The following is a 15512-nucleotide window of genomic DNA, read 5'->3' on the forward strand; positions in this document are numbered from 1 at the left end:
TTTGGACACAAAGATTGTAACCAATTTGTGAAAAATTGGGAAATTTTTGTTTTTTTTTTTTTCAATTTTCTACAACACAGCCCTCCAAATCTCGAAATTGAAGCTCCCAATCCATGATTTCTCATGTAACAATTTGACACTGATTTAACATGATTTATAGAAAAAAAAATGATTGAAAATAAAAAATGCTCGCCGGATTGAACATGCGAGATACATCCCAGTACTTGCGCGTTTCGTATCGCACAAGTGGGATCCAAGATATATCACGGAATATATCAGCCGACATCGTCGATATTTAAAACACTGCTGCTGACCAAAACAACTTGATCATCACCCACCCTACATATAATGGCCCCAAAAACACACCTGCCACATCAGGAAGCATAGGGTTCCATCCAATCACACACTTAACAATTGATATGAAAGGCAAAGTGAGGCCTTAGAAACATGTACTGTATACAATACTGGAATCAGATGCTTCAATATTGGCGGGCAGCACACATGGGCAGGTTGTCCCCACTGCAGTTCATACAACAGATCCAGCTAACATTCTACTCAAATGTTTTCATGCAACTCCTGCCTAATTTCCTTTCTTTAGGTTAATATAAGAGTCTTCTTTAAAACTTTGCTCATCCTAAGTTATATGTGCTCGTATTTTGGCAAGAATGGCGGCCGGCGTTAAAACCATTTCAGGCTAAAACAAGAGGAAGAAATTAGTATCATTACAAGCCCCTGGTGAATTTCCCATAGTTAAAAATAGAAAGAATGGGAAGAGGAAAACACGTTACAGAGAGATCTACCCCTCTTTTTCATCTTTTGTTAATGTTTTCTTCTCTGCAGATTGGCCATTCTGAGCGACACCTTCAACTTTGACATCCAATCCATGGTAAGGAACTTCAATCATGGGCGTTGGGGATGGACGGCCACCAAAGTCTTCCGGAAAGAATTCAAAATCTGGCCCAAAATTGAACTTCACAACACAGTTGGGCTGGTTGGGGAGCGTGTACATGGAAGCAGCTGGATAATATCGGCCACCATTCAGATTGGTGAATGCAACGCCTTGACATTCTCCGTTCTTGAAGAAAGATATCTCACTTCCTGCAGGAATACGTATGGCAGCCTTTCATAAGTGCTACTAAGAGAATGAGCAGTTTATCTGTATGAACTAGTCCTCTATATGCAAGTTCCCATAAAAATTCTGACATTCAGCGACATGGAACATGAAACCAGTCATTGTGTCAATGCTACCATCGATCAGCCACAGAATAATCTGAACCATCCAATCAGCAACCAACAGGACCGTGGAAAAGAATACTCAAAAGGGAAAAAGGTTCAACAATTTTGGCTGGGTGGAAATCTGCAAACCATGCAATTTACAGACATTAATCCATCCACACTCCACCATTGGACCCACCTAAACTAGAGTTACTAACAAATTGCAATCATGCTTACCACTTAAAAACAAAATGTTCATCATCTACCCAAAACTACAATTCAACTCGGATCACTTGAAAAATTCTCAACAGGGCTGTCAACGGGCCGGGTCCACCCAATGGGCACCCGAACCTGATGGCCCAACATGGGCTAGGTATGGTGTAACTAATTGGGTGCAGATGTGGGTCTGGAATTTTTTTCGAGCCCAATTAATAAATGGGTTGGATGCGGGCATACCCCAACTTATATTGGACCTGATTATATATAAATTGATAATATATTCCATGTATTGAAATAGTGTACTGTCTAGATCAAACCTACCAATTATCTATTTTGATGTGGACATTTGGCTCACCTAATGTATAAAACGGCCTGTGGTAAACTCCCAGCATGTCATATCCATTTAGAATTTATATATCAAGTCTCCTTGTAGAATTTACATACCAAATCAAGAGTCATAATAAAATGGAGAGTTATTTTATGTGGGCTGTGTATCACATGATGTGCAGGCACACAGAAATTGTACACGTGGCAAACAATATCTCAAATTAAACCGAGTAAATTGAGAAAATCACTGTCATTGAGTGACATTCCCAAAATCAGATTAGCTGAACAATTCTTACCTTCAATTTGTAGACCTTGTTGAAATAGGAACATCAGATATTTTTCACCTTTAACCTTCCCAAAAACATTCACCGATTTGATGAACAGAAAATTAAACAATCTTAACTTTTGGTTCTTTCTCATCTGATATGGGGTCCACAATTTGGACAGTTCATATGCTAATTATTTGTACTCCAAGTATAGAATTTCACCATTATAGGTTGAGCTTTTAATCATGTGATGGATTAAAAACAACATGAAGGGTTGTTTTTTAGTTCGTTAATTCAAAATAAACAAGCTCTCATTGTATACTTTTTTGTTTTTTGAAGAAAAATCATAGTCACTTTTTAATGTGTTATAAAATTAAAATTTTTGAGTTAATGGTTTGTCTTTTTTAAATCTTAAATTATAAATGGGTACCCAATAACATGTACACCAACACCTTAGAGGGTATGGGTATGGGTGCGCATTTTAGGCCCAACCCGAGTATGGGTATGGGAGCAGTACTCGTTGGCAATGTATGCAGTATCGATGATATTGGCCAATATTATCGGTATCACTCCAGGGATATGAAACATCCTTGGAGTACAGTTGGAAATGGAAAAAAAAAAAAAAAAAATCCTACGTATTGCTCAAAATATCACACCATATCACAATGTATCAGCAATATCTCACGATATCCCGAGGAATCGCAACTTTTCCCTTATAAAAATTTCTTGATATTGACAATACTTGTTGATATCAAAAGATATCTTCGATACATTCCAGGAACCGCATGGGAAATGTCCAAAACACCCTCCAATTTTTTCCATATTTTTCTTCGGTTTTCCTGCTTCTAACGTGTTCGTGGTGGATTTCAGTCCATCATTTGCTTGAATTTGGGAGAAAAACCTACATTTCAAATCAAAATCAAGATTTTCTTACATTTGGGGTCATTTCTCAAAAGGTGAGTTATTTTACATTTTGATCCTTTTTTTAAATCATATAAAATCAGTGTGAAATCATAGGAAATCCTTAATTCTTCATGTGTTGCATGGAAATCAAGGATTTCAACCTTAGATTTTGAGATTTGATGGTAGGTGGCCCGATTTGGAGGAAATTGGGAAATTTTCAAAATATTCCCAATTTCTCCCAAATTGCTTGCAATCTTGCACTCCAAACATGAAATCAAACATGTATGATGCCTGATCTACTGATTTATTAAGTTTTTGCCAATTTTTGGGAAAAAAAAAATCATTTTAAATTAAAATAAATTCTATATAAATACAATTTTTTTCTCAAAATTTCATTTCTAACAGCAGTCAATTGTGTCCAATTTTGAAGTATTTAGGAGTGTTTGATGAAATGATCATCACATACACTCGAATTTGAAGATTTGAGGGTAGGTCCGATTTGGGGGAAATTGGGGATGATTCAAAATTTTCCAATTTTCTCCCAAATTGGTAACAGGTATATTCCTAAATTTCTACCTCTTCTTTTGGTTTTCAATGTATTGGTTGTGTTATCTTCTTACATTTATAACTATTATGAATTCACTTTGAATATAATTGCATCAGTTCCGTGAGACAACACAACTTAAGACCCTATACAAAGGAAACCTATTATGTGCACTTTTTTGGTGATGTCATGATTTAAAACTGTGTATTAAGGTCTTTTTTAACAATCCTCGAAATTTCATTGAAAATTTTGACCAGATTCTCAATGTTTCCCAAAAAGTGCGATACGTTACCTGATATAAACAATATATCCAGTGCGAAAACCAATATGTATCTGTATCCCAAGGGTGCGACACATAACGTGATACCGATACAGTAAACACTGCCTGTTGGTGGGTAAGGGTATCGGTACCCCTATACCCAACTAGAACCCGGTCCATTGACACCCCGTTTACACAATGATATTGTCTGAACAATTCTCAATAGTATTTAAACCAACAATATGTGAATAACAAAACCCAAAGCCCATGAGTACTTGAAAGAAGCTACTATGCAGGTCAAGGCTATAGATCTAATGTAGCACCCCATGGGGGAAACATATTCCAAAAGCAAGGTGATGGAATGTAGTAGCCATCCAATCAGTGGTCTACAAAGGGATTGGTTAGAGCAACGGTCCACAGTCAACCAAAAAACTCATAATTGGATGTTAACAGTTGTCCAATCACATAGTGGTTGTCCTATAGTCCATCCATGCAATGCATCTTAGAAAAAGATGATGGACAATGGAAGAAAAGTTGAACATCAGGAAATTGAATCGCAAAATAATCGCTATCTTTAAGACAGTAATTGCACCCTCCATAGTCGGATATGTAGATTGTGAATGGGTTGCAGCAATTTTGCCTCTAGGATAAATCAGAATCGCATGTTGCACAATAAATCCACGCTATTAAAAGCAATCCTAAACACAATTAATCAGATATGCAAAAAAAAAAAAAAACCTAATGCTAACGCTCTCACCCCATTTGGTTCCATCTCGAGGGAGACGGTTGAATCCCTCGAGAAAGCTTTTTTCAGTAGAGGAGATAGAGGCGCCAATCTTGGATTTGGGGAGTGACAAAGCTCCTAGGGTGGATGGATACCCGATTGCTTTTTATCAAAAATTCTGGGACTTAGTGAAGATGGATGCCATCGAATTTGTGAACAAATTCTTTGACAAAGGTTTTATAGTGGTGGAAGTAGGGGCTACATTTGTTGCATTAATTCCAAAGAAACAAAAAAAAAGGTGTAAAGTTTGAAAGATTTTAGACCAATCAGTTTGTTGGGTAGTCCTAATAAGATATTGGCAAAGATCTTAGAATCAATGTTTCGAATGGTGTTAGGGTATGTCATATCTACATCGCAAGGCACATTCATAAAGGGTTGACAAATAGTAAATGGTGCATTGATAGCTCGTGAAGTTATTGATGCTTACAGAAAATGGATGAAAGGAATTGTCTACAACTTGAACATTGAGAAAGCGTACGATTATGTTAATTGGGATTTTCTAGACTACATGTTGGGTCGTTTGGTTTGCAGAGATAAATAACAATCGTGGATTCGTGCATGTGAAATCAGCAAAATTTTCACTTCTGATTCATAGATCCCCAAATGGTTTCTTTCAGGCATCAAGAGGCCTACGTCAAGGAGATCTTTTGTTGCCATATTTGTTTGTGTTGGTGATGGAAGCTTTGAGCGGGATGATGGATAAAGGAGTAGAGGTTGGTTTACTTAAAGGCTTTAAAGTTGATAATTCTCATTTTCAAGTATCTCATTTAGAATATGCGGATGAAACACTGCTTATATGTGAGGTGGATGAAATCGAGATGGATAATCTCTCAATGATAGTGGTATGTTTTGAGGTGGTTTCAGACTTGAAAGTTAATTCGGATAAAAGCAAAAATTTGGGGGTGAATTTGACAAAGTAGGATTTTTTGCAAGAACTTTCAGTTGTAGGGAAGCTTCACTTCCATCTACATATTTTGAATTACCATCATGCAAAGGGAAGCCAGCAAAACATCTATGGGACAAGGTTACCAAGAGACTTGAAAGCAAGTTAACAAGTTGGAAGACTCGGCATTTTTCATTGGCCGGAAGGTGAACGTTAATTAAGGTAGCAATGTCTAACTCACACGTGCACTATATGTCATTATTTAAATGTCCAAAGGCAGTGGTCAACAAGCTTGAAAAACTTGGGAGGGCTTTTTTGTAGACGGGAGCAGAAGATAAGCATAAGTTTCATCTCATGAAGTGGGAGAGTGTATGTAAGCCATGGGATCAAGGGGGGCAGATCTCCGGGTGTTAAGAGATATGAATTTAGCACTTCTAGGTAAATGGGTATGGAGGTTTGGGGCGGAAGAGGGTAGTCTATGGAGAGAAGTAGTGGGTAGGAAGTATGGAGTTCAAGGAGATAGTAGGCAGATTAAGGCATCATTGTTGTATTGGGCAACGGCTATTTGGAAAGCAGTGGCACTTCTGACAAATAAGGTTTGGGAAGGAGTGGGTTTCTCGTTGGGTTTTGGGAAGGGTAATAGGTTCTGGGAGGATGTTTGGGTGGGAGGCATTACATTGGTTTCCCCTTCTAGCAAGGATCTCACAAGAGGTAAATGTGTCAGTGGCTAGACGTTTTTCTAGTCATAGGGATGCAATCACTTGGGCCCCTCCTTGCAGGAGGAATTTAAATGAGGATGAGGTGGAGTTTTGAGGTTATTAAAGGTATTGTATAAGGTGCGTCCAGTGTTATCACAAAGCAACTCGATGAAGTGGTTAGACGAAAAGTTTGGTACTTTCTCAATCAAATCTTTTTACAAAAGGATAAGTGGTGGGCTATGTGGTAGCTAGGTGAGCCACATAGCATATATTTGGAGATATGGAGCTCCTCCAAAGGTGGCCCACCTTAGCTTAGCTAGTGGGAAGTAACAAAATGATTAAGGTGGATAACTTGTGCAAGAAATGCATGATCCTTCCGAATACATTTCTCATTTGTTATCAACATGAAGAACCAGTGAATCATATCCAATGTGAGTTTTCCAAGAAGATGTGGGAGGGGGTTTTGGACAAGTTCGGTATTCAATGGGTCATGTCGGGCCCAATTGAGAGTTTCTTTTTATCTTGGCATGGTGGGGGTATAGGGAAGAAAGAGAAGAATTTATTGCATCTATGTCTTCTGGTTGGAATATGGGCTCTATGGTTGGAAAGGAATGATCGCTATTTTAGAAATCATAGAAAATCCTATTTGGATGTATGCAATACGGCAAAAGAGTGGCTCATGGAATAGACATTTGAATCAAAGGCACTAGTGGTGGATCAGTTTTCTCAAAGTTGGGAAGATTTATAGTTCAATTCCTCATTTCTTTTATCTTTTCTTGTAATTCTTCAGGCTTTTAGCCTCTTTGCAATAAAATCATCACTATTAAAAAAGAAAAAGAAAAAAACACTCTCTCACTTGAGAATAACAATAGAAGGATACTCTCACTGTGAGCGTATGATTGTATAAGAGTATAAATAAGAGTATGGGAATTATATGGAGATGAGTATATGGAATGCTCTTTGGAGAAATGAATTGATGCAGGACAATTAACCACTTGCTCTAAAAGCTCAAACTGTTAGAGTACGGCGAATTAATCTCTTTACCTCATAGCCCAAGCCCCACATCTCATGGGTTAGGACCTCAGCCGAACCCCCTCGTGGGCCCCAAATCACATAGGCACCGCCTCACAAGGGCCGCCCACCCCGAGTGTGTCCCCGCATCCCACAGGTTACCCCGCTTGAGCTCGGTTTGAAATGCACATTAATCACCCCCCGGTAAGGAGTCTCAAACACGAGACCTCCCCCGTGGGCCCCACCCACCCCGAGTGTACCCCTGCATCCCGCAAGCAACCCCACTCAAGCCCGGTGTGAAAATGCCCCTGCATTAATCACCCCCGGTGAGGAGTCTCAAACACAAGACCTCCCACTCTGATACCAATTTGATGTAGGACAATTAACCACTTGCTCTAAAAGTTCGAATTGTTAGAGTATGGCGAATTAATCCCTTTATCTTATAGCCCAAGCCCCACATCTCATGGGTTAGGACCTCGACCGAACCCCCCTCGTGAGCCCCAAATCACATAGGTACCGCCTCATACAGGCCGCCCACCCCAAGTGTGTCCCCGCATCCCACAGGCTACCCCACTCGAGCCTGGTATGAAATGCGCATTAATCACCCCCGATGAGGAGTCTCGAACACGAGACCTCCCCTGTGGGCCCCGCCCACCTCGAGTGTGCCCCTGCATCCCATAGGCAATCTTACTCGAGCCCGGTGTGAAAATGCCCCTGCATTATGAATGCTCTACGGTTTGAATTATATCTCTTAAATAGAGAGAGTGCCTTTTGGAGAAACTTTACACTTCATTATGACACCTTATCATAGCACATTTGGTCATGAAGAGATCACTTTACACATGGCATCTTTTGGACATGAAGAGATATCACTTTACACATGGCATCTTTTGGACATGAAGAGAGATCACTTTATGCCTCATCACATCTTAACCATTGTCTCTTCTTTTGAATTTGAATGAATTATGTTACTTCATGTTGCTTCCTTTTGAATTTAAAGGAAACATCCATTGCCATTCAAGCACCAAGTGACACACATAGAATTCCATGGAATGTTGAGACTTGTACCATTTGCTTGGCACCACATGGGCACACCACATATTGCACATGTGTCGACCACACACTAGCCAAGCGTCTCATAACCAAGGTGTAAAAAAATGTGTACATGGAGTGAGAACCAGAAAATAACCACAAAGCCAACCACCCATTTATGATAATAGCAATAATTTTTCGTAAATGATTAATAATGTTGAGAATTGTCCCTCCCTCCCTCCCTCCTTCAAGTGTTTCTTCACCATGCCACAGGGCTAAGGGATTGTGTTAATGTTTTCCAGATCTATTGCTAGGATATCAACCTGCACATGGTAACAAAGCAGATCTTAGGGATCCTAGTGTGGCCTGCTGATCACATCCTCTCTCCTTCACCGTGTCTTCTCATTGATTGTTGTTTTGGTGGTGTAAATGTGGAACCAGTTGGGTTCCTCTCCATGCTGCCATTAAGGGTGTAAGAGGACCTGTGTCTTCCTCTTCTCCGTGCAGCGAGATTGGATCAGTTGGATCTGGGTTTTTTAAAGCAGGCGGGCAGTGCGAACAGATTGGTTGGATCAGTTGGATCTAGATCTTCTTGGTTCGCAAGGCGTGTTTGGATCAGTTGGATCCAAAGGTTGTCTCTGCCATTGATTGTTGGATTGTTGGCCCACTGTGTTGCTGATTTGTGTATCAGATCATCCCATCGCCACTGCTCTCTCTCTTTGAAGGTTGTGGCCCACCTTATATTCGACGCTGCCCTCATTGCTTCTGCGAAGGGACCATTGTCGATTTCTTGTTCCCTCTTAGTCTGAACAGCAGAAGCTATCCAAATCTTGCAGCGGTTACGATCCATCTATGCTCCTCATCTCGGCGATCTAATTTGTGGCCCACATCTCCGTCGCAATCTGCGTTTTCTTGGTTAAACTGCTCACCATCTTTCCTTATCTCAGTTTACTCTGAATTTTGTGATTGATTGATAATGGTGTCCCAAGTTGAAACTAAAATTGAGAATCTGCAAATTGTATCGATTAAGTTATGTGGGGTAGAGAATGGGCTTGTTCAGTCACAATTTTTCTACAATAAAAAAACAAACACAAACATCTGTCAAACAATGGCCCAAGTGAGAAATCCGATACCTTCTCCAAGTGGAAAGAAGACACTTACCAAGTGATGAGTTGGCTATCTAACAGTATGGAAGAGCTAGTATACAATAATGTGATGTATACGGATACCACCAGAGACGTGGGATAGTCTACGGCAACTCTACTCCATGGGGAAGAATGTGCAACGTCTCTACGACATCTTCCGTGAATTTCAAACAATTAGACAATGGGACAATTTACATGAACATTGTGCACGATTCCATGGCCCGGCAGATGAAAGGGCTCTTCACCATCCACTCACCCAAGACTTATCCTAACAAAAATACCAACGTGAAGAAATATTGGTTGCCCTATTTCTTGCCAGCGTTCGGCCTTATTTAGACCCAGTCAGGACCCAAATTCTTGGAAGTGAACAAGTGACAACCCTCTCTAATGTTTTTGTATGTGTTCTGTGTATCCGCACCTCCCTCCACTAATGACCCTACCCCTCTTGGTGACAATACTGCCCCCTACGCCGACACAGGCAACAATGTTAGAGGGGGTCGTCCGCCCTCTCATGGTGGGAGTGGAGGAGGTCGTGGTCATGGGTGTACAAGTGGGCAGCAACGTTTTTGCACTTACTGTACGAAAACCAACCATTCTGTGGGCAAGTGTTGGAAGTTAATGAAGAAAAATGGTACATTGAGATCTTCCTAAGCCAACCCAGTCTTCATTCAGGGGGAGCACTCTTCTGCAGGTACATCGGTTACCCTCTCATTTTCAGACCTAGAGAAACTCTTTGGATGCTCTTCTCTTGTAGATACACATGTCAATGCCTCTTCCTCCCATGCACCATTAAGTAATGCTTCGGTTGCATTTGCTGGATCGTCATCATGGGTGATCGATTCGGGGGCCATGGATCATACGACAAGTTCACGCACCCCTCTTTCCTTCATTGATTGCACAATTTCTTGTTTGCCAATTTCCTTAGCCAATGAATCTCTTTCATCGGCCCTGGTAAAGGAATTGCCTCACCCAGTGCTCAGCTTAAGTTAGACTTTGCCCTGTTTGTGCCCAAATTTCCTATGTATCTTTTATCTGTTAGCAAACTTACCAAGTCTTTGAACTACTCAATTACTTTCTTTCTATCTCATTGTGTCTTGCAGGACCTCTGAACCAAGGCAATGATTGGTGGGGGCGTGAGCAACATGGACTATACTATCTTGAGCTAGGAAGGGTGGACTCAACTCTCCTTTCAGCAGGATCTCCTTCTCATGCGCTTTGGCATGCTCGTCTAGATCACCCCTCTATAAAGTCTCTCCATAGCCCGGTTCTCTCTTTATCTCGTCTTAAATTAATAAATTGTGAAGCATGTAAGCCATCTAAGCATGGCCGTACTACTTTTTTACCTCATACCATAAACCGGAGTTGATCTCCATTTGAATTGATACATTCAGATATTTTGGGTCCCCTTTGGGTGCCTAATTTAAATAAATTTCAGTATTTTGTGACGTTCATAGATGATTTCTCTCAAATGACTTAGATTTATTTGTTGCAAGATTGATCAAAAGTATTTGAACATTTTAAATCATTCCATGTGGAAATTAAAAATTCTGTTGACAATGTTGCTGAATATATGTCCTCTACTTTCACATCTTATTTGTCTTCTTGTGGTATTACACACCAAACCTCCTATACATACATGCCTCAATAGAATGGGGTGGCCAAACGGAAGAATCACCTTCTTTTGGAGGTAGCTCACTCACTTTTAACTCATATGAACATTTCCATACATTTTTGGAGCTACGCAGTTCCTACTGCCTGCTACCTAACCAATAGACAACCTTCTTTTGTTCTTCATGGGGCCACACCTTTCTCAGTTTTGTTTCTCCATATCGATCCTTTTTTGTACTGCCTCAAGTGTTTGGCTATGTTGCTTTTGTCCATACATTCGGTACTCTCACTGACAAGCTTGACTCTTGAGTTGTTAAACATATCTTCTTTGGGTGCTATCATACCCAGAAGGGGCACCGTTGCTTGGACCCTACCATAAATCGTGAATTTGTTAGTGCAAACATCTCATTTCTATAAGATGTCCTGTTTTACCCCAAAACACTGTCATCTGTCTCAGACAACCTACCACCTCACCCTCGATCTATTGTATCATCTTCCACGCCCCCTCTTGGGCCTGATAGTTTAACGCAAGGCTCAAGTCCCACACCCTCACTACCATAGGCGGTCCCTACCATTACAACCGACATTACATATTTGGATCTTCTTATCGCCTTTTGTAAAGGTTATTCATTCATCCACTCTTCACCCGATCTCTTTGTTTCATACCATTGCCCGAGTCCTTGTCGCACATTTGCCCTCACCTTGTCACGTGATGTGGTCCCCAATTAGCTCCAAAATGCACTTGTTCATCCTAGTTGGAGGCGTGCTATGGAGGAGGAAATGTCAGCCATACATCGCACTAGCACCTAGCATTTGACAACTCTTCCTCCTAGCAAGCAAGTTGGCGACTGTAGGTGGGTCTACACCAATAAGCATAAGCCAAATGGCTTAGTTGAGCATTTTAAGACCCATCTTGTTGCGAAGGGGTATGCCCAAACAACTGGTATAGATTATGAAGAGATGCTCTCGCGTATTGCCAAACTCAATTCGATTTGAGTGTTTATGTCCATTGCAGGACACAAGTCATGGCCTCTCTATCAGCTCAATGTCGAGAATGCTTTCATCAATGGCGACCTTTCTAAGGAAGTATACATGAAGCAACCTCTGGGCTTTATTGCTTAAGGGAGAATGGCTTCCTGCAAGACAAGGAATGCTATTTATGGTCCCAAGCAATCCCCCCATGCATGGTTTGAAAAGTTTAGCAGCTCTTTGTTGGACTTTAGATTTCGTCGATACCAAGTTGACCATTCAATATTTTTTAAGCACAGATCCAATGGAGTGGTGATCTTAATTGTTGACGTAGACAATATCGTCATCTTTGGTAGTGATGGTGAAGAAATCATGGAAGTCAAGAGACACATCCAGAAGCAATTCCAAAAGAAAGGCCTCGGCACTCTTTTAAGTACTTTCTTGAAATTGAAGTAACACGATCATCAACTGGCATCATGTTATCTCAAGCACAAATGTACTCTTCATTTACTAGATGAGATGAGCATGTTGGGATGTAATGTAGACCTTGTGACACTCCTATAGATCCTAAAGCAAAGCTAGATGGAGAGCACGAGGAGCTCCTTAAAGAATTGGAAAATATAGAAGACTGGTGGAAAAGCTTATATACCTTACAGTTACCCATCTAGACATCTCTTTTGCAGTTGGAATGGTTAGCCAATTTATGCACCCGCCCCATACAACCCACTGGGAGTCCGTTCAAACAATCTCGTGTTACTTAAAAGGGGGCTCCTAGATATCTGTTTCAGAAGTAAAGCTGACATTATTTGTATGCAAGAAACTAAGGTATCAAGTTTCAGTGATGCCCTTATGCGATCCCTTTGGAAGCCAAAGGATGTTAAGTGGGTGGCCCTTAATGCGATTGGAAGTTCGGGAGGTATTGTCATGGCGTGGAACCCTACTGTTTGGTTCCTTCAGCGCAGTTGGGTGGGTTCATCTTCAATTTCGATTATTCTCAAAGATGTTTCGTCCAACTTCCAATGTCTTTTCACCTCTATGTATGGCCCCAGGAGGAGCTAAATCAAGCCAGGATGCTGTTCAGCGGGCCATGGTGCACTGGCGGGGACTTCAATATCACTCGGTATGCGGAGGATAAATCAAGTGGGGGGGAAGTCTCCTCGGCAATGAGAGGGTTCTCGCAGTGGATCAACGACCAGGAGTTGATCGATCTCCCCCTCAACGGAGCTAGCTATACATGGTCGAATGACAGGGCTTCCCCCATTTGGGCTTAGATTAGACAGGTTTCTTGTTTCCTCAGATTGGCTAGAAGCCTTTCCCCTCACCTGTCAATCCTTGCTCCCTAGGCCTACGTCCGATCACAGTCCCCTTCTCCTCAGCATCATGGAGGATAATTGGGGCCCAAAGCCTTTTAAATTCGACACCTCAATGGTTGTAGATAGAAGGTTTTCAGCAGCTGATAGAGAATTGGTGGAACGGTTTCTCGGTCGAAGGATTCGCTGGGTTCAGATTGTTTAAGAAGCTTAAGCTCCTGAAGGGTAAGGTTAAAGAGTGGAAGAAAGAGATTTTCAACAAAAGGCAGTCGGATACTTCGGCCATTCTGGATGAGATTCTAGCAGCAGATTTAGCCGCTGAAGTCGTTCCGATGACAGCAGAAGATTGGATTCAGTGATCCAACCTCATTCTTAGTTATTCTTCCAGAATAATCGAAGATGAGATTTTATGGAAGTAAAAAGCGCGGTCCTCCTGGGTAGCGGAAGGAGATAAAAATACAAAATATTTCCATTACTTAGCGAATGTTCTGGCGAGAGTTAACAAAATCAGAGTTTTAGAAATAGATGGAGTCTGAATCGAAAATCAAGGCCTTATTTGTGCAGAAGCAATTGAATATTTCAAGTCTCTTCTTTGTAAAGACAATTGGGCCAGGCCGAAGCTGGGCAATCTTCAGTTTTCCCAAATTTCTGTTGAGGAAGCCAATCAGATTGAAGATCAGATATCAGAAGCTGAAGTTAAGGAGGCAATCTGTGCCTTGCCAGGTGATAAAGCACCAAGTCTAGATGGTTTCCCAATCCGCTTTTTTCAGACTTTTTGGGGATTCTTAAGGACAATATTATGGCTTTTATTTCGGAATTCCAAGGCAGAAGTCGTCTATCTAAAGAGCTGGGAGCCTCTTTCATTGCCTTGATTCCGAAAACTCTGGGTGTCGTGGCTTTGAAGGACTTTAGACCCATCAGTTTGTTAGGAGGGCCCTATAAGATCTTGGCGAAGATTCTTGCATCGCGGCTAAGAGGGGTGTTGGGGAATATAATTTCTGATAATCAAAGTGCCTTCATCCCAGGCAAGCAGATTATCGATAGCGCCTGATTGCTTCCGAATGTCAAGATTCCATCAGCAAAGCTAAGTCCAAAAGTATACTTTGCAAATTGGATATCGAGAAGGCCTATGATCATGTAGACTGGGATTTCCTTCTTTTTATGCTACAGAGAATGGGTTTTGGTGAGAAGTGGTGCGGGTGGATTATGGAATGTGTGGGGTCAGCCTCCTCCTCGGTGCTTCTCAACGGGTCCCCCAAGGGATACTTTGCTAACTCTAGAGGTCTCCACCAGGGAGATCCTTTGTCTCCTTTTCTTTTCCAAATCGTGGGAGAAGCTCTGTCCAAGATGTTGTCCACAGGTGTAGAAAGTGGAATTATTGGCGGCTGTCAAATCAGAGGAATGCCTCCCATATCTCATATTTAGTACACCGACGACACGCTCCTCTTCTACGATGCCACTCTGGAAATGGCCGGTAATTTCCGCACCATTATTCGATGCTTTGAGGCGGTCTCGGGTCTCAGAGTCAATCTGGCCAAGTCCACCATTTTTGGTATTCATATGGAAGAGGAGGAGCTCGCCGAGTTTGCAGTCATTTTTAACTGTTCGACAGGTTCTCTCCCAACGATGTTTGTTGGTCTTCCTCTTTCTGTGGGCAAGCCCCCAATATTCCTGTGGGATAAAGTCGAAGATCGTTTCGAGAAGCACCTCGCATCTTGGAAATGCAAGTATCTCTCTATAGGGGGACGTTTGACCATGATTAACGCAGTCCTGTCCAGTTTGCCCCTTTATCACATGTCCCTATTCAAATGCCCGAATCGCATCCTCGACAAGCTTGAAAATTTAAGAAGGAACTTTCTTTGGTATGGCAAGGCTGATAAGAAGAATTTCCACTTGGTGGATTGGAAGAGGGTGTGTTCGCACACACGTGACGGTGGTGCCGGCATCAAAAACCTGAAGCTTATGAATCGGGCCCTCGACAAATGGACTTGGAGACTTGGGACTGAATTTGGCTCTCTGTGGAATACGATGGTTAAACGCAAATACGGTCAGTGTTTTGGTGGCTAGTGGACTAGAGATTCTTCCGCTTATAGAGCCTCAACGATTTGGAAGGGCGTGCTAGAGATGAAGCAGGAGGTGTTCAACAGTATTCGGTTCTCGGTAGGTAATGGTAAAAATACATCTTTTTGGAATCACATTTGGATCGGAAATTCCACTTCGAGAAGCCTTTCCGTTCATTTTCCAATTGGCTTCTAGCCGGGACATTCTAGTGGCCGATTGTGTATCGTCATCTAGTTCTTCTCTCGTGTGGAATATTCGGTGTCGCAGAAATCTCCATG

General features: G+C 41.6%; 1 protein-coding gene across 1 annotated transcript in view; it reads right to left on the reverse strand.

Annotated features, from left to right (window-relative positions):
* Positions 1 to 420: 420 nt before the first annotated feature.
* Positions 421 to 15512, reverse strand: part of LOC131231243 (protein TRAUCO-like) — a 32653-nt gene continuing 17561 nt past the window's right edge. The window contains exon 2 of the mRNA XM_058227376.1: positions 421 to 1098. Coding sequence (XP_058083359.1) covers positions 797 to 1098 — 302 coding nt within the window. The 3' untranslated portion in view covers positions 421 to 796. The remainder of the gene's footprint in view (positions 1099 to 15512) is intronic.

Source organism: Magnolia sinica, chromosome 17 (assembly GCF_029962835.1).
Source record: "Magnolia sinica isolate HGM2019 chromosome 17, MsV1, whole genome shotgun sequence".
NCBI classification, from domain to species: Eukaryota; Viridiplantae; Streptophyta; class Magnoliopsida; order Magnoliales; family Magnoliaceae; genus Magnolia; species Magnolia sinica.